The sequence below is a fragment of the Solanum verrucosum genome, unplaced genomic scaffold (assembly GCF_900185275.1).
Source record: "Solanum verrucosum unplaced genomic scaffold, falcon-dt-bn FXZP01000222.1, whole genome shotgun sequence".
NCBI classification, from domain to species: domain Eukaryota; kingdom Viridiplantae; phylum Streptophyta; class Magnoliopsida; order Solanales; family Solanaceae; genus Solanum; species Solanum verrucosum.
Window position 1 is genome coordinate 370,793 of NW_026020027.1, and position 27,881 is coordinate 398,673.

The 27,881-nt window shown below is 35.3% G+C and overlaps 1 protein-coding gene and 1 pseudogene across 1 annotated transcript; both read right to left on the reverse strand.

Annotated features, from left to right (window-relative positions):
• Nucleotides 1–27,525, reverse strand: LOC125821107 (indole-3-acetic acid-amido synthetase GH3.6-like; annotated as a pseudogene).
• Nucleotides 17,402–19,401, reverse strand: LOC125821324 (indole-3-acetic acid-amido synthetase GH3.6-like). The gene is made up of 3 exons (XM_049500736.1): nt 19,124–19,401; nt 18,091–19,019; nt 17,402–17,994 (listed from the first exon to the last, which is right to left on the reverse strand). Exons 1-3 carry the CDS (start codon nt 19,399–19,401, stop codon nt 17,402–17,404), a joined length of 1,800 nt encoding a protein of 599 aa, XP_049356693.1.
• Nucleotides 27,526–27,881: the final 356 nt, after the last annotated feature.

Below are 27,881 nucleotides of genomic sequence, written 5' to 3' on the forward strand. Positions count from 1 at the left end.
TCAATCTGTGTTGTTCCATTGCTTACTTCCAGGAGCCCATTTCGGACACACAGGACTGAAGTAGCTCGACACAACTCTCGAATTCAATAGCTCAACATGTGGTGCAAATTTAACGCACCGTGGCGTCTTGTATTGATTAATGGAAGCACCTAATAAGCTAGTACAGCAATAGTCCATGAGCTTGTCAAAAGTACCTGTTTCCATTATCCTGATTTCAAGAGGCCCGATGGATTTGTCAGACGTACGACCCTGGCGGTAGACTCTGTTGAGAGATTCTTCAATGGTGAGGCAACACTCTTCAAGGACTGAAGGAGGAATCAGGGAAGAGTCATTGACGTTTAGCTCCCTGACGTGGAATAGTAGCAGTATCGACATAGCTGGTGTAGTCGATTACACGTGCATCAAATGGCATCAGATTGTTTGCTGCATTTTTCACTGCATTTTGTAGCTCAGTTTCATTAGTCTTATCAGAATCGATGCTCAAGATCACATTTTCCCGGCGTATAAAGTTGAATTGAGGCGCGTTGTTCTTGTATCCAGCAACCCGAAGCACATCATCCACCCTGTATCTATACAGTCCGGAAAGGATACATCCAAGAAAATCTAAACATTAGCAGACATGGAAAAAAGAACATTTCATTTGGCAATAGTAGAGACCAGTGATCCTCCAAGAATCGCATAGCACGGATGAAGGCGGATGCAAAAATAGAGCCAACACGGACGACCTCTCTGTTTTGGCAGAGGCCACAAAGCATTTGGGAGTACATGCTTTGGTAAGAGTCTAGGCAGAGAATGGATTCAATTGGACTCGTATAGGGCGTGCTGTTTTTGAAATGACTGCTCTTGTAGACACTAGTTAAAATAGGACGAGCTAATAATCCTCCGGGGGTCTTGGCTTCAGACTTTATGAACATGAAATACATTCCTTTGCCATTTCCCAAATCTGGAAAAAATTGGAACACCACAGACATCATAAGGCCGTAAAGTTGATGTCTCCTCCCGTTCTCTTCCTCTGTTGTTGGTATCAATTTTCTCTCCCCTCCCGACGTCCCAGAACTGCACATTAAAATGCAAATATTAGGAATCATGCAAGAACCACAAAACCATAATTAGATACTCCCGTTGTTCCACTTTATGGGATACTTCTTCCTTATTAGTCCATTACAAAATGAATGACAACTTTCCATATTCACAAACAATTCCACTTTAGACTTCTCATTGTACTCTTAATGACAAAATGTCAACGAAATGTTTAAAACAACAAGTTCCAAGATGCTTCGTAACTTTTATCGGACATCAGCTGTCAAATACCATCATATAAATCAAAACTGATCGAGGGAATAGTAATCTATTAAGATAAGTATGCTCATTTTTCATCTGAAAAGTAAAAAAAGGAGTGACCTTGTAAAGAATTCAGATATGAGCTGGGAGCATAGGATTGGAGATCTATTGCCATTGGCTATACGGTTGATATCGGACTGAATATCTTCATAGGTGATGATAGGCACGACTTTCTTGAATGTCTCTCTATCAGTGTGACCATTGAGGTTAAGGCGTTGCAAGTACTCTACGCTGGCATTTCGAGTGAGGATTTCATTAAGAACTCTCTTTTGTACATCATCAACATTTCTAGTCACCTCTTCAATAAACTCAAGATTCTTCTTGTTTTCCTCTGTCATGCTTCCTTCCATATTTAATAAAGACCTGTAACTGTATCGATCACATTAGCACCTTACAGACTTCCTGGCGTGAATTCGAATTTAGTTAGACCCTAATGCAAGTACCGAACATCCGGTGGAAACCAAAAAATAGAGTTTGTGCACAAAAGAGATTAAGCTGATCATTGTGATAACTAGCGATCAAAGATCATGCATGTCAAGTAAATTTTTTGCATCAAGTCAAGGATGGCGATCTCAAGTGCTAGTAATAGGTTCGAAATTTAATTAGCGACTCAACTAAGATAGATTCCATATCAATAACAATAGAGGCGAATCTAAAATTTGAACTTTGTGTGTTAGATTCTAGTTCATGATTCTTATCACAACTCATTCGATTTACTATGTTCGAAATCAATTGCTTGTGCTTACTTATAGAGAAACTTTCAACTCATATACAAGGTCCGAGCTAAAGCTACTTAGTTCACATAAACCCATAAGTCACACTCTAAAAATTACTCCCTCTATCTCATTTTATATGACGCCATTTGACTTGACACAGTATTTAAGAAAAAAAAAAGACTCAAATTTAAAGTTAAATTGTTTCAAATTATAGTAATATTGACTTCTTTTATGGGGCGGACCAAAAAAATAGGTGTCACATAAAATGGAACAACGGGAGTAAATAATAAAATAAAAGCTAAGTTCAAGATCTGTTTCTATCTGTCCAAGTCTTGATAGACAGAGTTAGCAGATCCAAGCTGGCCTAAACAACACGATTATAAAAGAATTTTTAGTAAAAAATCAACAACATATATACCTTCTTCATATCAAATAAAGCATATCAGAAGCAACTCTAAGAAGATATAATAAATATAATGTACCTAAACACAGAGTTCACCACTGATCTTCAAATAATGCTGCAAATTTCAAGTTAACAACAAAATTAAATTGAGAATTGGTAGTAAATTTTTATTTTAAACTAAGAAATAATTAGTAAAGAGATTACCAGCAAACTCTCTAATGGTTTTGCATTAAACAACTTTTGTTTTTCTTAGCAATGAAGTTGTTGATAAAGATGTTATTATTATGTTTTTCTTGCAACGTGAACTACGAGTTGTTATCAATCACAATCTGAAAAAACAGAATCAGAAAAAGATCAAGCCCACTGAATGCACAGTGTCCCCTTAAGGAAATTATTCCCCTCTAGTATCCGTGGTTTGATTTGGAATATGTCCTCCCAGGATAGAATGATCTCAATCACCAGTGTATTGATACCCAAAACTCTGGTGTCAGCGAACCACTCAACAACAGTAAAGTACACGAAGAAATTTTGTGCAGAAGTAAAAGAAGAAATCAGAAAAATTTGTAAGGAATAAGTCTGAGGAATCAATGTATTTATAGGCAAGAGGAACTGGTTCCGAAAGGTTGCAATCCTTTCAGAATCCACACGACCATTCATAAAAGTTTGCAACCTTTCAAATGGTCATGGCTGTTTCTGAAAGTTGCAACCCTTTCAGAACAGTCACTTCCCATGGCGGGAAATTCAAATAAAACGGGAAAGATTTAAATAAAACGGGTCGCGCGTGGATCCGAGTCGGGTCGGGCCAATTAACTAATTAATTGAATCGGTTAATTAACTAATTAAAACGTTGGCCATTTAATTAATTAAATAATTAATTAACTAAAATAATTAAAACAAACTTTGTCCAAAAAATAATCTCTCGATCGATCATTTTTCCAAATCCAAATCCAAATCCGAAGCCGAAGACGACGGCGCGAGGGGGGTCCCTCTTTCCAACCCTTTTAACAGTTAATAGTAGTGTTTCTATATTTAAACTCTCATATTTTTCTTTCCACCACCGATGAGGGACAAATGTCTTTTCAATGTCTTTTCAATAAAGCATAAGAGGACTTTTCAAGTTCTCAACTTTCCAAGTTCTCAACTTTTTCAAGTTCCTCTTTCATCTTCCCTCCATTTCCCATTAACTCTTGCTACATACCCAACACGAGTAAAACATCCACATCTCATTGATTTTTTTAAAAAAATTATCTTTAATTTAAATATATTATATTAAAAAAACAGTTCGATGCATATAACATTCTGTATTAGTAAGATACGAGGAATGATTGTATGTAACATAGACAATCTAGTCTAATACAAGTATTAATGATTGATTTTACGGTTCAAATTCATGACCTATAAATTACACGGAGGCAACTTTACCATCACTCCAATACTGCAACAACAACCTATCTTCCACACGTGGGATTATCTTCCACCCAAGTAAAAGCATATCAAAAAGATTATGTAAAATAAATATAGTAGCGAAAAAATCATGTCCAGGACAATAAATTAAGAAGCGAATAATATAATATCGACAAAAAATAATATGATAACTGAAACTGAAAATAACAAATAATACTAAAATTTGATGAATGAAACGGTAGGTGCACCGCTGAAGGAAAAAATATATATAATAATATAAGTGCACCATTAAACAAAAGAAGGAAAATATGTATTAGGTGAAAAATGATCTGGTCTTCTGGTTCAACATGTAACAAAGTGCACCATCACCATTTAGTCTTCAGCATAAATTTCAACAAATAATATTATACAATTTTAATATTGTCTAATAAGTTGATTGTTTTTGTTAGTTAATTAGTTCAAACAGAAATCATTCTCTTTATAATTTGAAAAATTGCTTGAACTCATTTATTAAGCCACGGGAGATTTTTAAGGTATATTTTCTCATTTACGAGTCAACTTTTAGAAATTTCGCGACTTTCTTGGTTTTTAGTGTGTATAAGCCATGGATTTGGTGCCTCTGAACACTCAAAAAAAATTCTCAAAAAACTTTATGAGGACCTCTTATGTGTTAGAGAAGCATTACGTACAGTTCGACCACTTTTTTTCAGGCATATTTTCACATTTACGAGCCAAATTTTAGGAATTACGCGTTTATCTTGGTTTTCGTGTGTATTAGCCATGGATCTGGCGCCTGAGAACACCCAAAATAAATTCAAAATATATGAGAACCTCCGTAATGAGTTGTGGAAGCATTACGTAAAGTCTCACCATTTTTTCCAGGCATATTTTTGCATTTACGAGCCAACTTTTCGGAATTACACCACTTTCTTGATTTTTTTGTGTAGGCGCCTCGGAGCACCAAAATTTTTTTCCTGAAAAAACTTTATGAGACCTCCATAATGAGTTAGGAAAACATTACGTACAGTCCCAACATTTTTTTCAGGCATATTTTTGCATTTACTAGTCAATTTTTAGGAATTACGCGACTTTTTTTTTTCCGTCTATACTAGCTCATGGATCTAGCGCCTCTAAGCACCCAATTTTTTTTCCTAAAAGAACTTTATGAGGACCTCCTTAATAAGTTGGTGAAGAATTACGGGTACAGTCCCACCATTTTACATATTTTCGCATTTTCATGCCAATTCTTAGGAATTTGAAACTTTCTTAGTTTTTTGTGTGTATTAGTCCATGGATCTTTCTCCTCAGAGCACCCCAAATTTTTTTCTAAAAAAACTTTATGAGGACCTTTGTAATAAGTTGGGAAAACATTACATACAATCCCATCATTTTTTTCAGGCATATTTTCGCATTTACGAGCAACTTTTGAGAATTATGCGGCTTTCTTTGTTTTTCATGTGTATTAGCCCATGAATATGGCGCCTCAGAAGCACCCAAAAAAAAATTCTAAAAAAAACTTTTTGAGGACCTCAGTAATGAGTTGGAGAAGCATTACGTACAGTCCCACCATTTTTTTCCAGACATATTTTCGCATTTACAAGCCAACTTTAAAAAATTACACGACATTCTTGATTTTCCGTGTGTATTAGCCCATAAATCTGGCACCTTTGAATTTCCAAAATAATTTTTTGAAAAAACTTTATGAGGACCTCGATAATGAGTTGGAGAAGCATTACGTACAGTCCCACTATTTTTTCCAAGTATATTTCCACATTTACGAGCCAACTTTTAGAAATTATGCGCTATTCTTGGTTTTCGTGTGTATTATTGGCCCATGGATCTGATGCCTCAGAGCATAATGTGTCGTGAACTTATAGCATATTCAACGCCCAAAACAAAAGATTATTGCAAGAAATCAAGCATGTTTTTATAGATATGAAATTGGAGCAGAGTTGTTGAAGAGTGAAAGCTAAACGAATGCACCCGTGAAGTAACTTGGAAGAAGCAAAGCACCAAGTGTGACTGAACATATGAAACACATTAAGAAACAATACGTAACAACCGTCCAATATCTACTAACAGTTCAATTCATGTTACTCCATTGCTTGCTTCCAGGAACCTAAACTTCTCTTTGAACGTAACCCTGTTAGTGAAAATTTGGTCTCTACCACTGCTTGTAAGTATCCGCAGATAGTTCAATCTGTATTGTTCCATTGCTTACTTCCAGGAACCCATTTTGGACACACGGGACTGAAATAGCTCGACACGACTCTCGAATTCAATAGCTCAACATGCGGTGCACTTGTATTGATTAAGTCCATGAACTTGTCAAAAGTACCTCTTTCCACTATCCTGATTTCAAGAGGCCCGATGGATTTGTCAGACGTACGACCCTAGCGGCAGACGTTGTTAGCATGATAGACAACGAAATGATTGTATATATTAATGTAATTATATAGTGATATAAATTAGCATGATCATATACATTTGTTGTAGAATCATATGAATAAATATTGTGATAGAATAGCTGATTTAGAGGGATAGCAAGGCAAATTTAGAGGGATTCAATGGCAGATTTGTATAGATAGAATAGCTGATCTTTAGGGATAGGAATGGCGGATCTTTAGGGATGTGTAATCTTTATTTTCTCTATATAATGGAAAGACTCTCTCACTTTGAGGAGCATTCAGCTGAAAATTGACATGGTATTAGAGCCTTCTCTTGGCTGTCTTGTTTCATAGAGTCATCTGTGGTTCCTTTTTAAAAAAAAATTGAAAATCTTGGTTTTTGGCTACCTCCTGGGAATTTTGTTCTAGGTCATTCTAGTTGCTTTCTTGAGTCTTTGTAGTTTTATAGCTATTCAAAAAACAGACATAGCAGAGTTACTTAGAGGCTTGTCCAAAGGTGCAGCGTAGTGATCAATGAAGTGGGAGTTTGAGTGAAAATCAGCAACAAAGACTCCTTTATTAACAGAACAATTAAACTATATAGGGAATTTAGCCTTCAGGCATTCTTAGTAACCCATAATTCTGTCCAAAAAATAGAAACATACAGAATTCGAAGAAGATATTATTTTCACACAACAAATCTATACCTTACATTAAGAAATACCTAATCTCCAAATCTCTAATTAAATAAACTGCTATTAGCTATACTGCTGTAGTAGAAAATATAGCATTCGCGTCAAGTTAAGCTGTTACAAAATAAAGCTATTGCCATAATATGCCAATAGATTGTCCACCAAGGACTCTTCCGCTTTGAGGTCGAAACGTTTGAAATACTTTTGTTATATGCCAATAGATTGTCCACCAAGGACTCTTCCGTTTTGAGGCCGATACGTTTGCAATACTTCCGTTATAATAATTTGTTACATTTTTATTGATTTCCTTCTATTTGAAATTACGTTTATTATCTCTTCATGTTCTACTACTTTTAACAAGTTTCTTCCTTTCGGCAACACCAAAATTGGTAACATTTCTCCACCTTGGATTAACTTGCTTCATTTAATGTGATATTTATACTAGGCATAATACATATATTGGCCCCTAAACTTGGCTTCAAATTTTAACTTTGACCTCCAACTTTCATAATGCACAAATAGGCACTTTAACTATCCTACCTTTAAATAAATAAACACGCGATTTTTTGAGCCAAAAGCGTGAAAGGCAAGCGCTGCCACGTGTATTAGTGACCCACTCAATGGCTGCCAACTATTCAATGCATGTGGGCCCGTTTTCCTGTCTATTTGACACCTTTTTAATTTGCCATGCATTTATTTTAATGGATATGGACCCCACCTCACTAATTCCATTCCCTTCTCTTTATTTTTGCCTCACAACTTCTTCCTTCACTTTCATTTTGTGGTAAATTAATATTTGAAAATGTCAATTATTCAATTTATAATTTATTTGTCTTATTTCTTTTTTTAATTTATGTGTATTCAAAGATTACATTTAAGATACTATAAATTATTAGACTTAATATTTAAAAAAATTTATTACAAATTTGAAAATTACGTAATATACACTATTAATTACAATAATTACTAATTTAAAATATTTTTTCAATCTAATAAGAGCCTACAAACACACTATACGTTATATTTAAAAGTACTATAAATCATAATTAAAATATATTTTTTTTAGAAAATTTTTTGTTGACTCTTGAAATTCTATCGGTGACACATGAATTTGAATAGATGGAACAATATATATTATTGAAAGTTAACAATACTATAAGTTATTCGAAAATGACGTTAATGATTTTTATAAATTATAACAAATTAGCAACTAAAATATTTTTGAAAAAACATACAAAAAATTAGTTGATGAATCTGCCACCACACCGTGGACATGTATGCTTTTTGTGATTACAATTGAGTTTAAGGGTTATTTGGTCATTTAAGGATTTTTCTTTAAACTTCAAGCTTTATTAATAGTGATGTATTCATTTTAGAGTTAACATGAACATTTACTACCATATAAATATATAAATTTTATTCAAATTTAAAATTTTAAACTATTTATTTAACGTCAATTAAAAATTAACTTTTAAATTAATTATTAGCACGGGCTCTTCATCACTAGTATATAATATAATAAGCGGTAATAGAGAGGACGTTGGGGTCGACACGTGTTCCTTTTTCCTTCTGGACAAAAAAAGACTATACAGGCAGGAGGTCAACCTGTAAAAAAAAAGGGGGACCCATATTTTACTATTGAAGGCTGCGTGTTTCTTTTAAATTTCTTTTACCATACTAAATAATTGTATAAAATATTATAAATCACGATAATTAATTACTTAAATATTTAAAAGATATAAAAATATATAAAAGATCTGATTGACTCTTCAAATTTTACCGGTGACGCATAAATTCGGACAAATGAAATAATATATATTATTTGAAAATTTCTTAGAAAGTACTATAAATTACAGTAATTAACAGCTAGAAATATTTCAAAGACAAAAAAAATTGATTGAATCTCAAAAAAAAAATTTAGTACTACACGTGTTCCTTTTTCCTTCTTGCCAAAAAAAAACTTCATTATAATTTTTTTTCGTAATAACAAAATTTTTTATTAAATGTCACTTGCATTTTGCAGTAAACAACAAATAATGCAAAAAAGAGGGGAAAATTGTTGAAAAAAATATAAAAAGGGTTTAATTGTCCTTTCAGTACTTTTTTTACTGTTGACCCCCTGAATTTTTTCATCTGACGCGCCTAATTTGAGTGTATTTCACGCATTTTGCCAGGTAGGATCCGAGTGTTTTTTTGTTTAAGTTTTGGATAGTTAAAGTGCCTATTTGTGCATTATGAAAGTTGGAGGTCAAAGTTAAAATTTGAAGCCAAGTTTAGGGGTCAATATATGTATTATGCCTTTATACTATTGTTAGTTGTAGTTGCTCGGTTTTAAAATTAAAAAAGAAGAATTAGTTTATGCTTGGTGAATATTATATTCCGAAGCATCTTTATTGTTAGACCAAAAGAACACTAATTATAGAAAAATAAATAGCATCTACGTCACAAATATACATAGTAGTAGTACATCCTAGCTACTACAACAATACAATGACAAGTCTGGAAGAGCTCGAGAATCAGTGCCTACCAATTAGTAAGTTGAAGAAATATGCAACAGAATGGGTGATTAAAGTCTTAGTCATTCGACGGAGTTTAACAAAAGAGTATAAAAATGCAAATGGTGAGGGTATTCGTTGGCAACTGATATTAGTCGACGAAGAGGTAACTCTATTTTAATATTTTATTATATTCATTACTTAATATGTTGACTTCTTTTGCGATTGTAATGATTATGGTCCTTACCACAGGGTACAAAAATACAAACGACTCTTTTCAACAAAGATGTTCATGCATGGAACAAGTCTTTTCAACTTAATCAAAGTTACTACATTATAAATGGAAAATTAAATGGAGCTAAACCAAACTTCTTATATGTGCATTAGGACCTCGAACTAGCATTTATGAACAACACAGATGTCATTGAGGACAAAAGCCAATTTAAGACTGAACAATTTTCGAATGGATTTATTTCATTTGATGAAGCAGAAAAAATCACTAATGGGAGTTTGTTCGGTAAATTTCACTAAATGTTTGTTGTTTGCTCCATACATAAACAAAATCAGTATTTTGTAACACATTGTTTTGTTTAGATGTGGTCTGTATTTTACTCACAGTAACAGCACTAACTGGAGAAGGACGAAACATTAGACGTGAAGTAATCGTTACAAACGAAAGGTAACATATACTTTCTAGGCATCCTACATATAAATATTTCACTTTAATAAACATTTATCATAAAAATATTCTTTGTTACATATATAGGTATGATCGAAAAATCATGACTTTATGGGGAGACTTCGCTCAAATCGAAGGTCAAATGTTACAAAGCCTTGAAAGTGACAAACCAGTGCTTGCCTTTTGTGATGTAAAATCAACCATTTACCAAGGTATAAATCTCCACACTTGATATATTTGAGTCATGTTTCAAACTACATAAAAGTATCACTGAATTAATTACTCCTGTCAAAATAGGGGATTTTGTCCTTTCCACGACTCCTGTTGAATCCTTCAGTGTTCGTTTCACTGGAAAAAATTATTCTTCTTGGGAGTTTCAATTTCAGTTGTTTGTCACTGGCAAAGAACTATGGGGCCATATAGATGGAAGCGATCCTGCTCCTACTGATGCAACAAAGCTAGGTGAATGGAAGATTAAAGATGCTCGGGTGATGACATGGATTCTACGGTCAATTGACCCTCTTATTATTCTTAATCTCAAGCCGTACAAGACAGCTAAGGCCATGTGGGATTACTTACAAAAGGTTTACAACCAAGATAATAGCGCAAGACGCTTTCAGTTGGAGTATGAAATTGCTAATTACTCTCAAGGAGGTCTTTATGTTCAAGATTATTTTTCTGGATTTCAAAACTTATGGGCTGCATTTACAGATATTGTCTATGCCAAAATACCTACTGAATCCCTATCAGTGATTCAAGCAGTTCATGAGCAAAGCAAGCGAGACCAATTTTTGATGAAATTACGCTCCGACTTTGAGAGTGTTCGCTCTAACTTGATGAATCATGACCCGTCTCCCTCTTTGGATGTTTGCTTTAGGGAATTACTTCGTGAAGAGCAACGTTTTGTCACACAAAATGCTTTTAAGAAAGAAAATGATGTCACTGTTGCATTTGTTGCTCAAGGTAAAGGAAAGGGCAGGGATATGAGCAGAACTCAATGCTACAGTTGCAAGGAATATGGTCATATTGCTAGCAATTGTAGCAAGAAGTTCTGTAATTATTGTAAACAACAAGGACACATTATCAAAGAGTGTCCCACGCGCCCTCAAAATCGTAGGATCAATGCTTTTCAAGCTAGGATAAATGGTTCCACTGATGATAACCCATCTTCAGGACAAGTTCTTACTCCTGAAATGGTACAACAAATGATCGTGTCAACCTTTTCAGTATTGGGATTACAAGGTAATGATGTTACATCTAATTTTTGGATTGTTGATTCAGGCGCTTCCAATCATATGACCAACTCAACGAGCATCCTAAAAAATGTTCATAAGTATCAAGGTCCATCACAAATACAGATTGCCAATGGTAGTAATTTACCCATTACCAAGGTTGGGGAAATTACTCCAACTTTCAAGAATGTTTTTGTTTCACCAAAGCTCTCAACTAGTCTTATTTCAGTTGGACAATTGGTAGATAACAATTGTGATGCGAATTTTTCTCGTAATGGTTGTCTTGTGCAGGATCAGGTGTCGGGGACGATAATCGCGAAGGGGCCTAAAGTTGGACGATTGTTTCCTATACACTTTTCCATTCCTCATGTTTTATCTTTTGCTTGTACTTTTACTGCTAGTAAAACTGAGGTTTGGTATAAGCGTCTAGGACATCCAAATTCTGTTGTGTTGTCTCATTTATCAAATTCTGGTTTATTGGGAAATAAAAACAAATTTTCAGTTGCTTCCATTGATTGTTCTACTTGTAAATTAGGCAAAAGTAAAACTCTTCCTTTTCCTAATTTTGGTAGTCGTGCTACAAAGTGTTTTGATGTCATTCATAGTGATGTTTGGGGAATTTCACCAATTATTTCTCATGGTTATTTCAAATACTTTGTGACATTCATAGATGATTATAGTCGGTGTACATGGGTGTATTTTCTTCGATCCAAATCTGAGGTATTTTCCATGTTCAAGACATTTTTGGCTTACATTGAGACTCAATTTTCTACATGCATCAAATTATTAAGATCTGATTCTAGTGGAGAATATATGTCTTATGAATTCAAAAAATTCTTGCTTGACAAAGGGATTGTCTCACAACACTCTTGCCCATATACACCACAACAAAATGGAGTTGTTAAACGAAAAAATCGGCATCTTTTAGATGTCTTTCGTACTTTATTGATTGAGTCATCTGTACCATCTAAATATTGGGTGGAAGCTTTGTCTACTGATGTCTATTTAATTAATAGATTGCCATCTAAAGTGCTAAATCTTGAGTCTCCATATTTTCGTCTTTATCACCAAAATCCTAACTATAGTGATTTTCATACATTTGGTTGTGTTTGTTTTGTGCATTTGCCTCCTTCGCAAAGCAATAAACTTTCTGTACAATCTACTAAATGTGCTTTTATGGGTTATAGTACTTCACAAAAAGGTTTTATTTGTTATGATCCATGTTCTCACAAATTTCGTATTTCTAGAAATGTTGTTTTCTTTGAGAATCACTATTTCTTTCCTACGATTGTAGATTCATCTTTTGTTTCTCCTCTTCTTCCTACTTTTGAGGATTTATCATCTTCTTTTAAGAGGTTTAAACCTGGATTTGTGTATGAACGACGTCGGCCAACTTTACCCTATCCCGACACTGATCTGCTGCCTGAAACTGCACCACAACAAGAATTTGAGAATTCTTCAAGATCTGGTCCTCTTGAGCCTACTCGGCGATCTACAAGAGTATCGCGTACTCCCAATTGGTATGGCTTTTCCTCTACTTTATCCAACATATCTATTCCATCTTGTTACTCACAAGCTTCCAAGCATGAATGTTGGCAGAAAGTAATGGAGGAAGAACTTTTGGCTCTTAAAGAAAATGACACATGGGACATTGTTTCATGTCCGCCCTATTGGATGTAAGTGGGTTTATTCAATCAAACTTCATTCTGATGGAATTCTTGATCGGTACAAAGCTCGATTGGTTGTTCTTGGTAACAGACAAGAGTATGGGGTGGACTATGAGGAGACTTTTGCACCCGTAGCCAAAATGACTACAGTACAAACTATTATTGCCATTACTGCTTCACAAAACTGGTCTCTTTATCAAATGGATGTCAAAAATGCTTTTCTCCATGGTGATCTTAAAGAAGATATTTATATGAAACCTCCACCTGGTTTGTTCTCATCGCCTACATCAGATGTGTGCAAGTTGAAGCGGTCTTTGTGTGGATTAAAACAAGCTCCAAGAGCTTGGTTTGATAAGTTCCGGTCTACTTTGCTACAATTTTCTTTTGAGCAGAGCAAATATGACTCATCTTTGTTTCTTCGGAAAACATCTACAGGTTGTGTTCTTCTTTTGGTGTATGTAGATGACATTATTATCACAGGAACTGATTCTTCACTAATCACTAGCCTCCAACAGCAGCTTAAAGATTCTTTTCATATGAAAGATCTTGGTACTCTTACTTATTTTTTGGGTTTGGAAGTTCATAATGTTGCTTCAGGTGTATTTCTAAACCAACACAAATATACTCAGGATCTGATTTCTTTGGCTGGTCTTCAAGTTTCCTCCTCCGTAGATACTCCACTGGAAATGAATGTCAAGTATCGTCGTGAGGAAGGCGATCTTCTTCCTAATCCAACTATATTTCGACAATTAGTTGGGAGTCTAAATTACCTTACTATTACTCGGCCTGATATATCTTTTGCAGTTCAACAAGTTAGTCAATTTATGCAAGCTCCCCGTCATCTCCACTTGGTGGCTGTTCGTCGCATCATTCGGTACCTTCTAGGAACATCTACTCGTGGATTGTTCTTTCCAAGTGGTTCTCCTATTCGTCTTAATGCTTTTAGTGATTCTGATTGGGCGGGATGTCCTGATACTCGTCGTTCAGTCTCTGGTTGGTGCATGTTTCTTGGAGAGTCATTGATATCTTGGAAGAGTAAAAAGCAAGATCGCGTGTCAAAATCTTCAACAGAGGCTGAATATCGATCCATGTCTACTGCTTGTTCCGAGGTTGTATGGCTTCGTGGATTACTTGCTGAGATTGGATTTCCCCACTCTCATCCTACTCCTCTCCACGCTGACAATACAAGTGCTATTCAGATTGCTACTAATCCAGTTTTTCATGAGAGGACCAAACACATCGAAGTGGATTGTTATTATATACGAGAAGTTGTAGATAAAGGAGTCATTACTCTTCCACATGTGTCCAGTGATCTTCAAATAGCTGATGCGTTTACAAAATCCATGGCACGGCAACGCCATCAGTTTCTAGTAGGCAAATTGATGCTTCTTGATCCACCAGCATCAATTTGAGGGGGGATGTTAGCATGATAGACAACTAAATGATTGTAATATTAATGTAATTATATAGTAATATAAATTAGCATGATCATATACATTTGTTGTAGAATCATATGAATAAATATTGTGATAGAATAGCTGATTTGGAGGGATAGCAAGGCAGATTTAGAGGAATTCAATGGCAGATTTGTATAGATAGAATAGCTGATCTTTAGGGATAGGACTGGCGGATCTTTAGGGATGTGTAATCTTTATTTTCTCTATATAATGGAAAGACTCTCTCACTTTGAGGAGCATTCAGCTGAAAATTGACAGACGCTGTTGAGAGATTCTTCAATGGTGAGGCAACAATCTTCAAGGACTGAAGGAGGAATCGGGGCAGAGCCGTTGACGCTTAGCTCCCAAAACAGGACATAATGGCCTGGAATGGTAGCAGTATCTGCATAGCTGGTGTAGTCGACTACACGTGCATCGAGTAGCATCAGATTGTTTGCTGCATTATTCACTGCATTTTGTAGCTCGAATTCATTAGTTTTATCTAAATCAATGCTCAAGATCACATTTTCCCTGCGTATAAAGTTGAATTGAGGCGCGTTGTTTTTGTATCCAGCAACCCGAAGCACATCACCCACCCTGTATCTATACAGTCCTGAAAGGATACTTCCAAGCATTAGCAGACATGGAAAAAAGAACATTTCAATTGGCAATTGAAAATTACCAGAATATGTGGTAACAATGAGCTCGTACTCCTGGCCAATCTTGACATCAACCAAATCGACCAATTGTTGTTCATCTTTCTCATTAAGCGGTGTGGGAATGGAGATAGAATCGATGAATTCATTGCTCCTGTGAATCGGTAAGAACTCAAAATAGCCCACGGTGGGAATGAGCGTGTAAGATACTTCACTGGGCTTACAAAGGGGGCTCAAGTTGATCCCAAAGAAACATTCTGAGGAAGCATACGTAGTACTGACGAGAGGGAGGCTATTGCAGTAATAATCGAGCATTGGTATATATTGAGACATGGCTCCAGTCACGACTACGTCCACATACTTGGTATTAGGCCACAGCCTAGTGATGATCCCTTCCCATGAGTTCTTGCTGCATTCACCCTCAATGAAATCAGCCAACTCCGAGTCTGGTTTGAGGCTTTTCATCACAGCTTCTCTTACTGAAGGATCAGTAGTTTTGTTGTTAATGGTTCCTGTCCGGATATCGTTACGTAGTAGAGACCAGTGATCCTCCAAGAATCGCATGGCACGGATGAAAGAAGATGCAAGCACAGAGCCGGCTTGAACCAGCTTTAATTTGGCTCCAATGCAGGTACCGGACACTGAATGGGCAATCAAAAAATAGAATTTGCACAGAAAAAGAGATTAAGCTGATCATAGTGATAAGTGGCAATTAAAGTGCATATGTTTTGCATCATGTCAAGGGCAGCAACCTCAAGTTCTAGTAATTATGTTCGAAATTTAATATTCTATACCGATAACAATATAGACGAATCTAAGATTTGAACTTTGTATGCTAGATTCTAGTTCACGATTCTAATCTCACCTCATTTGATTTAATGTGTTCGAAATAAAATTGCTTGCTTATAGTAAAAATTTTAACTCATATACAAGTTCCGAGCTAAAGCTACTTAGTCAAGATCTCTTTCTATATGTCCAAGTCTTGATAGACAGAATTAGCATATCCAAACTGGCTTTGACAACACGATTATAAAAGAACATTTTTTTTATAAAAAAAAATCAGGTAAAAAACAAGCCTATATTTCAACAACAAAAAAACAACATTGCGAGTGTAATTCCACAAGTAGGATAAGAGGGTAGAGTATACACAGACCTTAACCCACCTTCTTCATATCAAATAAAGCAAATCGAAAAAGAAATAACCGACATAAAGGATTAATTCCATCACTTGATGAATAAAATTAGGAAAAAAAATAATGTACCTAAACACAGAGTTCACCACTGGTCTTCAAATAATGCTGCAAATTTCAAGTTAAAAACAAAATTTAATTGAGCTATAGTAGTAATTCTTTATTTTTAACTAAGATATAAGTAAAAAGATTTAGCAAGAAACTCTCTTTTTAAACTGTTGGGAAAGAGGTTTTTCATTATTAATTTTTTTTGTTTTTTCTTATAGATGTTTGAGATAATTAGATATTTGTAGTCCAGATTCTTAGTATCTAGAATCATCCCTACATGACAAAAAATACACTGGCATTAGACATTTGTAATCAACTCAAAACTAAGACATTTCAAAGCATTCAAGAATTGTTCCAAAATCTTCCTTCTCTGTTCTAGCTTCCTCATCTTTTAGTTGAATTTTCCGATTTTATTTAACGATCTTGGGCTAGAAAAAGTTTTTCCGAATTATACTTTTCTTCTGCTATTCTCTCAGTCTCATCTCCCTCATTTTGTCTGTCACAAAGGTCACTCCTACCTTATTCCGAATAACTTTGCTCCTAATCCAATCTCACCTAGTAATATTCCGATACATCAATTTCAACATTTTCATTTCGACTATTATCATCTTGTCTCGAAGCCGATATATACAAAACTAACAATCATACTAACCATGTAATAACCTATCGTCCACATGTGGGGTTTGAGAGGATGGTGTATGCGCAGTCTTTATCTCTACTTTATAAAGGTATAGATGTTGTTTTTGACATATAGATCTTCGACTCAAGTAAAGCATATCATATAATACATTAAGAAACTTTATATGATATAATATGATACATTAAGAAACGTTCCGTACAACCATCCAATATCCACCAACAGTTCAATTCATGTTATTCCATTGCTTGCTTCCAGGAACCCATTTCGGACACATGGGACCGAAGTAGCTCAACACAGCAATCAAACTATTATTTAGGTATATAATATATAGTAGTAGATCACGAATGTAACCCTGTTGATGAAAATTCTGCCTCTGCCACTGTCACTGCCTGTGAAGTAAGTATCCACGGATAGTTCAATTGGTGTTGTTCCATTGCTTACTTCCAGGAACCCATTTAGGACACACGGGACTGAAGTAGCTTGACACGACCCTCGCATTTAATAGTTCGACGAGCGGTGCAAATTTAACGCACCTTGGCGTCTTGTATTGGTTGATGGAAGCACCTAATAAGCTAGAACAACAATAGTCCATGAGCTTGTCAAAAGTACCTGCTTCCACTATCCTGATTTCAAGAGGCCCAATGGATTTGTCAGATGTACGACCCTGGCAGTAGACGCTGTCAAAAGATTCTTCAATGGTGAGGCAACAATCTTCAAGGACTGAATGAGGAATGGGGGGAGAGGCATTGGCTCTTAGCTCCCAAAACAGGACATAATGGCCTGGAATGGTAGCAATATCTGCATAGCTGGTGTAATCGACTACACGTGCATCGAATGGCATCAGATTGTTTGCTACATTATTCACTGCCTTTTGTAGATCAAATTCATTAGTTTTATCAAAATCGATGCTCAAGATCACATTTTCTCGGCGTATAAAGTTGAATTGAGGCGTGTTGTTCTTGTATCCAGCAACCCGAAGCACATCACCCACCCTGTATCTATATAGTCCTGAAAGGATACATCCAAGCATTAGCAGACATGTTGGAAAGATGTATGGAAAAAACGAATGTGTAAAAAAACATTTCATTTGGCAATGAAATTTACCAGAATACGTGGTAACAACGAGCTCGTACTCCTGGCCAATCTTGACATCAACCAAATCGACCACCAATTGTTGTTCGTCTTTCTCATTAAGCGGCGTAGAAATGGAGATAGAATCGATGAATTCATTGCTCCTGTTCATCGGTAAGAACTCAAAATAGCCCATGGTGGGAATAAGCATGTAAGATACTTCACTGGGCTTACAAAGGGGGTTCAAGTTGATCCCAAAGGAACATTCCGAGGAACCATACACAGTACTGACAAGAGGGAGGCTATTGCTGTAATAGTCAAGCATTGGTATATATTGAGACATGGCTCCAGTCACTACTACGTCCACGTACTTGGTATTAGGCCACAACCTAGTGACGATCCCTTCCCATGAATCCTTGCTGCATTCAGCCTCGATGAAATCAGCCAACTCCGAGTCTGGTTTGAGGATTTTCATCACAGCCTCTATCACTTTCGGATCAGTAATTTTGTTGTTAATGGTTCCTGTTCGGATATCGTTACATAGTTGAGACCAGTGATCCTCTAAGAATCGCATGGCACGAATGAAGGCAGATGCAAACAGTGAGCCAACACGAACGACTTCTCTGTTTTGGCAGAGGCCACAAAGCATTTGAGAGTACATGCTTTGGTAAGAGTCTAGGCAGAGAATGGCTTCAATTGGACTCGTGTAGGGCAACACATAACTATTTCTGCTTCTGATAGGACTACTCTTGTAAACACTTGTTAAAAGAGTACGAGCTAATAATCCTCCGGGGGTTTTGACTTCAGACTTTATGAAAAAGAAATACATTCCTTTTCCCTTCTCCAAATCTGGAAAAAATTGGCTCACCACAGACTTCACAAGGCCGTAAAGTTGAAGTCTCCTCCCGTGCTCTTCCTCTGTTGTTGGTATCAATTTCTTCTCCCCTCCCGACGTCCCAGTACTGCACATTAATATTAGGAATCTCACAAGAACTACATATATATAAATCAAAACTAAAACGAGGGAATATTAATCTACTAATTTGATAAGGTAAAAAGGAAGAACCTTGAAATGAATTCAGATACGGGCTGGGAGCATAGGATTGGAGATGTATCGCCATTGGCTATACGATTGATATCGGGCTGAATATCTTCATAGGTGATAACAGGCACAAATTTCTTGAACGTCTCTCTATCAGTATGACCATTCAGATTAAGGCGCTGCAAGTACTCAACGTTGGCATTTCGAGTGAGGATTTCATGAAGAACTCTTTTTTGGACTTCATCAACATTGGTAGTCACCTCTTCAATAAACTCCAGATTCTTCTTGTTTTCCTCAGCCATGTTTCTTTTAAGGACCTGTACTATATCGATCACATTAGCGCCTTACGGACTTTCCAGCGTGAATTCGAATTTAGTCAGCAATTAAAGTGCATATGATGTACATATCTTTTGCATCATGTTACATTTTTATATTTTGTAACAATTTGTCATCCAACTTTGAATATTCATAAGTCGACACTTTAACTTGTATAACATGAGTGCTATATGGCGAGAGGCGAACCCAGAATTTGAAAACTTTGGGTGCACCAAATATGATCTCTAAGTGCTTAAAATAACAATAATGATATAGGCTCTAGCTAGATTCAAACCCTAGTCTTGCAGGTGGCCTCTTTGCCTTGTACCAGCAGCACAAGAGCACTGATATGTTCCTCATAGGTGCACTGTTAATTATATCGATCATAGTTTCTGCCAGTTTCTCAAAATAGATATACATATATACAAATGATTTTTTTCGAACTTAACGGGAGCACGTGCACCCCCACTGATAAAGGTGGGTCTGCTTCTATATGTGGCATAATACATGTGTATTTTTTTATTTTTTTTAAAAAAGTGTCCTTTAATTTTTTTTATGTTATATTTGATTTTCTTCACTTCAAAACTTATTTTAAATACACGACATTTGAAATTAAATTTGAAATCAAATCAAAAGGAAAGACGAAGAATAAATAAATTCAATGGAAAAAAAGAAGAAGAGAAAACAATGAATGAAGGTAAAAAAAAATGAAGAAAAAAAGTTGAAATACAAGGCAAAAATATCTTTAAAAATTACGTGTTTTGACTTAATTTAAATACAAGATAAAGAAAATAAGAAGATTTTTTTAAAAAAATTAAATTTAAATTCTATTAAAAATTTTAAAAAATAACTACACGGAGAGATTTTTTTTAAAAAAATTAAATTTAAATTCTATTAAAAAATTTAAAAAATAACTACACGGAGGACGCGTGTTGTACAAACGTAACTAACTTATTTGGTTGAAGGTGTCACGTCAGCACACAAAAGGTGCACAAAAATACAGAAAAAATGAGTTTAAGGGAGTGGTAGGACCCTCATTAAATTAAGGTGTGTCGTAGGGATTCTGATCAAAACTTAGAGGGTACTATGCATTATCCCCCTTTATCTATCCAAGTCTTGATCAATTAAGTTAGCATATCTAAACTGGCATTGAAAATACAATTATAAAAGTAATATTAAAAAAAAATACTTAGACTTCAATAACAACAAACTCCACATATAGTATCTGAAAAGAATAAAGATTCCTCGACTCAAGTAAAATATTAAAAGAAGGTCGAAAAAAAAATACTATCAGATATAAAGGTATTAGAATTCATGACTTGATTAAATATAAGTAAAGAGATTTACCAGGAATACCTCTAAAGTCTTTTTTTTTTTTTTTGTCCTTTGCTATGGATTGGTTTAAACTCTGGAGAAAAGGCTTTGCTTTATTTATATTACAACATGCACTGCTGGTGAAATATCCACCTCTCGTTGATATTATTTTTTTGGAAAAGACACAAGTACCCCTTACAGTATGATAGAAATTTTAGAAACATAATTTAACTAAACTAAAGTTCTATTACTCCTCTTGAACTCATTTGTTTTGTAATTTTATACACGTTTTGGCTTACGTGGCACATTCCGTGACTCCACACAATTGATGCACGTTGGAGATGTTTGGATGTCACATAAGCTAAAAAGGTGAATGAAATTACAAAAAAAAAATGGGTTCAGGAGGTAAAAGGACTTTAGTTCAGTTAAGGTGTGTCTCTGGAATTTTGGTTATAGTCTAGGGGGTACTTGTGCCTTATCCCTTTTTTAGCCAACAAATAGTAGTATAAACAGGTATTTATTGTGTCTTATTATAAAAGTCACAACCTTTCAGAAAAGCCACTATTCTTCAATGTGAAAAGATGTCTGTTGTTAATATAATATAAATAAATATAAATATAAAATAAAAAGACATACTAAATTGAGTGTTTTTAGTAAGAGGTATTGTAGTAATTTAACATTCAAGTTAGGCGTACATACTTTTAAGATAGTATAGATAGATATAGAATATATATGGATAGACACATAGATATAGATATATATATATATATAATAGATAGAAAAATAGATAAATATATAAATAGATAGACAGATATAAATTATAGTACTCCTTAAGGGTCGTTTGGTAAAGTGTATATAAGTAATGCTCAACGGAGTGTATTATTAATGCTTGCATTAGTTGTGCATAGATTATTTCTTATGCATTGTTGGTTTGATGTATTAAAAATCATATGCATTGTAAAAATATTTATTTACAAAAATATCCTCCATAATTATGATAAAAAAGATGTAATTTCAAACAAAAAATTATTAATATTTATTATAATTATAAATTATATTATTAATTGTAAAATGAAAATTTAAAATAAAATATCATTTTTGTTAAAGAACATGTTACATGTGATAGAAGAAAAGAAAGCATTAATTACTGTTAGGTGTAGGCCAAAGAAAAGAAAGCATTAATTAATTACTCAATTAATTTAAGTCCACTCTATATATAAGGCCAGTAATGAATTAGAATTAATTGTGGAAGCAATATATTTTTAAAGTTTTCTAATTTCAAGATAAACCTTCTTATGTATCACTCTTGTAGCTATCTTAATTTTTATTTCTCGTTTTCTCTTGGCTTATTGTCTAGGAATTCTATTTTATCCAAGGTTTTTATTATATCTATACTTCGTACTCTATTTTTATTTTTATTTTGTAGGTTTATCCTTCAAAGTAATGATGTGTAATATTACATAACAACATAAATCGATATAATGTATTCAAACATTACATTAATCAAAATAACACAATATAATACATATATTATGAAACTATATATAACAGACATCATAAGGCCGTGAAGCAGTGATCTCCTACTGTGCTCTTCCTCTATTGTTGGTATCAAACCTTTAGCAAATATTAAGGACTTAGGACTCACTTACGAGAACTACATAACCACAAGGATAATACATAAATACGTCATTTAATTTGGCCTCAGCTCATATTTATGCACTCCAACTTTAGGTGTGCACAAGTAGACACTTAAACTTGTATAAAGTTGAACAAATAGACACAACATGTACTACATGGCATCCTACATGACAATTTTCATCCTATGTGGTGTCCTGTGTGTATTATGGCACGTAGGACTCATGTGTCTAAGGGCTCATTTATGTAGTATGTCAAACCATAATGAGACACTATTCCTTATTACTTCGTTACAAAATGAATGACAACCTTGAATATTCGGAAATATTTTAACTTTAAACTTTCTATTTCACCATTAGTGACATGCTTTTATATCCACAAAAATGTCAATGACATGTTCAAAACAACAAGTTCCAAGAATCTTTGTACCTTTGATAAGACATCAGTATTGGGTTCGAAAGTGATTAAAGCGTCATGCGGAAGCTTAAGGCTATAAATTAATTGGTAACAACCTATCGTCCACATGTGGGGTTTGAGAGGATGGTGTATGCGCAGTCGTTATCTCTACCTTACGAAGGTATAGAGGTTGTTTTTGACATATAGACCTTCGACTCATGTAAAGCATATCATATGATACATTAAGAAATGTTATATGATATAATATGATACATTAAGAAACATTACGTAACAACCATCCAATATCCACCAACAGTTATTCCATTGCTTGCTTCCAGTAACCCATTTCGGACACACGGGATCGAAGTCGCTCAACACAACAATCAAACTTCTCTTTAGGTATATATAGTAGATCACGAACGTAACCCTGTTAGTGAAAAATCGGTCTCTACCACTGCTTGTAAGTATCCGCAGATAGTTCAATATGTGTTGTTCCAGTGCTTACTTCCAGGAGCCCATTTCGGACACACGAGACTGAAGTAGCTCGACACGACTCTCGAATTCAATAGCTCAACATGTGGTGCAAATTTAACGCACCGTGGCGTCTTGTATTGATTAATGGAAGCAATTAATAAGCTAGTACAGCAATAGTCCATGAGCTTGTCAAAAGTACCTGTTTCCACTAACCTGATTTCTAGAGGCCCGATGGATTTGTCAGACGTACGACCCTGGCGGTAGACGCTGCTGAGAGATTCTTCAATGGTGAGGCAACAGTCTTCAAGGACTGAAGGAGGAATTGGGGCAGAGGCATTGACGCTTAGCTCCCAAAACAGGATATAATAGCCTGGAATGGTAGCAGTATCGGCATAGCTGGTGTAGTCGATTATATGTGCATCGAATGGCATCAGATCGTTTGTTGCATTTTTCACTGCATTTTGTAGCTCAAGTTCATTAGTCTTATCAGAATCGATGCTCAAGATCACATTTTCCCGACATATAAAGTTGAATTAGGCGCGTTGTTCTTGTATCCAGCAACCCGGAGCACATCACCCATCCTGTATCTATACAGTCCTGAAAATCTAAGCATTAGAACACATGTTGGAAAATATATATATGGAAGAAAGAATGTATCAAAGAACATTTCATTTGGCAATTGCAAATTACCAGAATACGTGGTAACAACGAGCTCGTACTCCTGGTCAATTTCAACATCAACCAAATTGACCAATTGTTGTTTGTTTTTCTCATTAAGCGGCGTGGGCGTGGAGATAGACTCCATGATTTCATTGCCCCTGTGAATTGTTAAGAACTCAAAATAACCACTAACGAGAGGGAGGTTATTGCTGTAATAATCCAGTGTTGGTATATATTGAGACATGGCTCCAGTCACGACTACGTCCATGTACTTGGTATTAGGCCACAACCTAGTAACGATCCCTTGCCATGAATCCTTGCTGCATTCAGCCTCGATGAAATCAGCCAACTCCGAGTTTGGTTTGAGGATTTTCATTGCAGCCTCTCTCACTGAAGGATCTGTAATTTTGTTGTTAATGGTTCCCGTTCAGAATCGTTACATATTAGAGACCAGTGATCCTCCAACAATCATATGGCACGGATGAAGGCGGATGCAAACACAGAGCCAACACGGACGACTTCTCTATTTTGGCAGAGGCCACAAAGCATTTGGGAGTACATGCTTTGGTTAGAGTTTAGGCAGAAAATGGCTTCAATTGGACTCGTGTAGGGCGACGCAGGACTATCTCTGCTTCTGAAATGACGACTCTTGTAAATACTAGTTAAAACAGGACGAGCTAATAATCCTCCGGGGGTCTTGGCTTCAGACTTTATGAACATGAATACATTCCTTTGCCCTTGCCCAAATTTGGAAAAAATTGGCTCACCACAGACATTATAAGGCCGTAAAGCTGTGATCTCCTCCTGTTCTCTTCCTCTATTGTTGGTATCAATTTTCTCTCCCCTCCCGACGTCCCAGAACTACACAAAAAAATCACCCTTCAGCAAATAATAAGGACTTCGAACTCAGTTACAAGAACTACAAAACCATAATGAGAAACTTTTTCCTTATTTGTCCGTTACAAAATGAATGACAACTTTCTTTATTCAGAAATGATTTAACTTATAATTTCACCCGTAGTGACACTCTTTTATATCCATAAAAATGTCAACGACATGTTCAAAACAACAAGTTCCACGAATCTTTGCATCTTTCATAAGACATCAGTTGTCAAACACCATCATATAAATCGAAACTGAAACGAGGGAGTAGTAATCTACTAATTAGAAAAGTATGCTCATTTTTCATCTAAAAAGTTAAAAGGTGGGACCTTGTCAAGAATTCAGATACTGGCTGGGAGCATATGATTGGAGATATCGGGCTGAATATCTTCATAGGTGATAATAGGTACGAATTTCTTGAACGTCTCTCTATCAGTATGACCATTCAGATTAAGGCGTTGCAAGTACTCTACGTTGGCATTTTGAGTGAGGATTTCATCAAGAACTCTCTTTGGGCCTCATCAACATTAGTGGTCACCTCTTCAATAAACTGAAGATTCTTCTTGTTTACCTCAGCCATGTTTCTTTCCATGTTTAATAAGGACCTGTAACTGTGGTACCGGACACTGGGTGGAAACTAACAAAATAGAGTTTAGCTGATTGTGATAATAGAAATCAAAGTAAGCCATAGACTTGATCTCTTCATGAACTTGATTAAATAATTTTTTACAGAAATAATGTACCTAAACACAGAGGTCAATAGTTGTACTAACCATTTAACTAATCATATCACTAATATAATACTAACAACTTGTAGAGCAGTTAACCCACACAACTAATACACTACACTAGCTACCAATAACAAAATAATATTTTATCTGAAATATGCCATAAAATTTGTGTGTCTATAAAAACTTGTAGTTAAGGTGAAGAAGTTTAAGTTAAATCAGAAGTCTTAGGTTTGAGCCTTAGAAGGGAAGAAATCTTGTTGGGAGCGCCGCCCCGAGAAATAGGGCCTACAAATTGCAAATCCGGAGCTCCAATATTGGCACAGAACACCAGGTTAGAAGGGGAAAAATAAAGTTAAACACATGTAAATGATTATCTGACCATATCTTTTGTCAAAACTTAACATGTATATTTTTTTAAAAAAAACATGTCAGACAGATGGGAAATATTATTATTATTATTATTGCAACTTTCTGCAATTAAGTAATGATCTGGCCATGTTGTTTTTTATTCTTTGTTGATTTGTACATTTCTTTTCTTTTTGATAATCGAAAAAAAATTCGAGGGTCAATGACGTATGGTTAGAAACTTGGTGATAATAGGCTCACCCCTCTATCTTTCTCCGCTCATGAAAAGGGCAGGTTACCATAGATTAAAAGCATTTCAGAAAGAAGAAAAAAACAGCAACTTTCTGTAAATGGTAACATACTTCTAGTGCCTAAGGCATTAGTCTACTGGTAAGAGCACAACGCGTGGATGTATGAGCACATCGCATCACAAATTCGGATTTGCTAAATAAATTAATGTTATATTAATCAACTAATAGTTCACATTTCAGAATCCAGTTGTACCTGAGAATAAACAAAAAGAAAACAAGATAATTGTGACTTATGAGCACAGATTTAGATTACTTTTGATCCAAATCCAGATCAAAATTATCAAAAGGAAGATTTATACGTAGTGAAACATATTTTTGTACTATCAGAGACAATGCTCAAAAAAGATGGACGTGATATATTTACGAGTAAATACTGGATTCAGTTGAACCTATATATACATTTTGTTCACCTTTTGTAACAAATCATTGACTCAGATAGGTCTTCAGTAATATGGAAAGAATTATACCTGAGGTACCAAACAGCTTGAAGAAGGCCTCTGATTGTAGTATCGTGGAGTTAAACAAGAAGTGTCCTCAGTTCATTGAAGAGGTCACAACCAATGTTGATGAGGTCCAAAGGAGAGTCCTTGCGGAAATCCTCTCTAGAAATGCCAACGTTGAGTACTTGCAGCGCCATGATCTCAATGGTCACACCAATAGAGAGATATTCAAGAAAGTCATGCCTGTAATCACCTACGAAGATATACAGTCTGATATCAACCGAATAGCCAATGGTGATAAATCTCCAATCCTCTGCTCCCAACCCATCTCTGGATTCTTGACAAGGTTTGTCTTTACAAAATGTGCATCTCCGTTTTAATAGTGTACTACTACAGAGATAAAGGTCAAAAACACACATGAAGTATCACATTTTTGCAAGTTTTCTACGCGTTTCCTACCTAAATTATCACCAACAATTTATCAAAACATACCTTGACTAAATATTTGATGTATTAGAACTGAATAAATAATTATTCTATAATAAATACTACATTTAAACATATGGTTAATAGTATATATCCCAACAAGTGGACATTGGGTTCCTGGACACAAGCAATGGAACAACATTCGTAGGTGATATCAGACTGAATATGGGCTGGGAGCATAGGATAGGAGATCTATCGCCATTGGCTATACGGTTGATATCAGACTGAATATCTTCGTAGGTGATGACAAGCACGACTTTCTTGAATGCCTCTCTTTCAGTACGACCATTCAGATTAAGGCATTGCAAGTACTCAACGTTAGCATTTCGAGTGAGGATTTCATGAAGAACTCTGTTTTGGACTTCATCAACATTGGTAGTCACCTCTTCAATAAACACAAGATTCTTCTTGTTTTCCTCAGCCATGTTTCTTTCCATGTTTAATAAGGACCTGTACTGTATCCATCACATTAGCGCCTTACGGACTTCCCAGCGTGAATCCAAATTTAGTCAGCAGTTAAAGTGCATATGATGTACATATCTTTTGCATCATGTCAAGTGCTAGTAATTAGGTTCGAAATTTAATACTCCCTCTAGTCTCTATCCCAATTTATATGATTTACTTTTCTTTTTAGTCCGTCTCAAAAACATTACATCCTATGTGGGATCCTACATGACAATTTTTATCCTACTTGGTGTTTTATCTATATTATGGCTTACAGGACTCATGTGTCTACTTGTTCAACTTTATACAAGTTAAAGTGTCTACCTGTGCACACCCAAAGTTGGAGGGC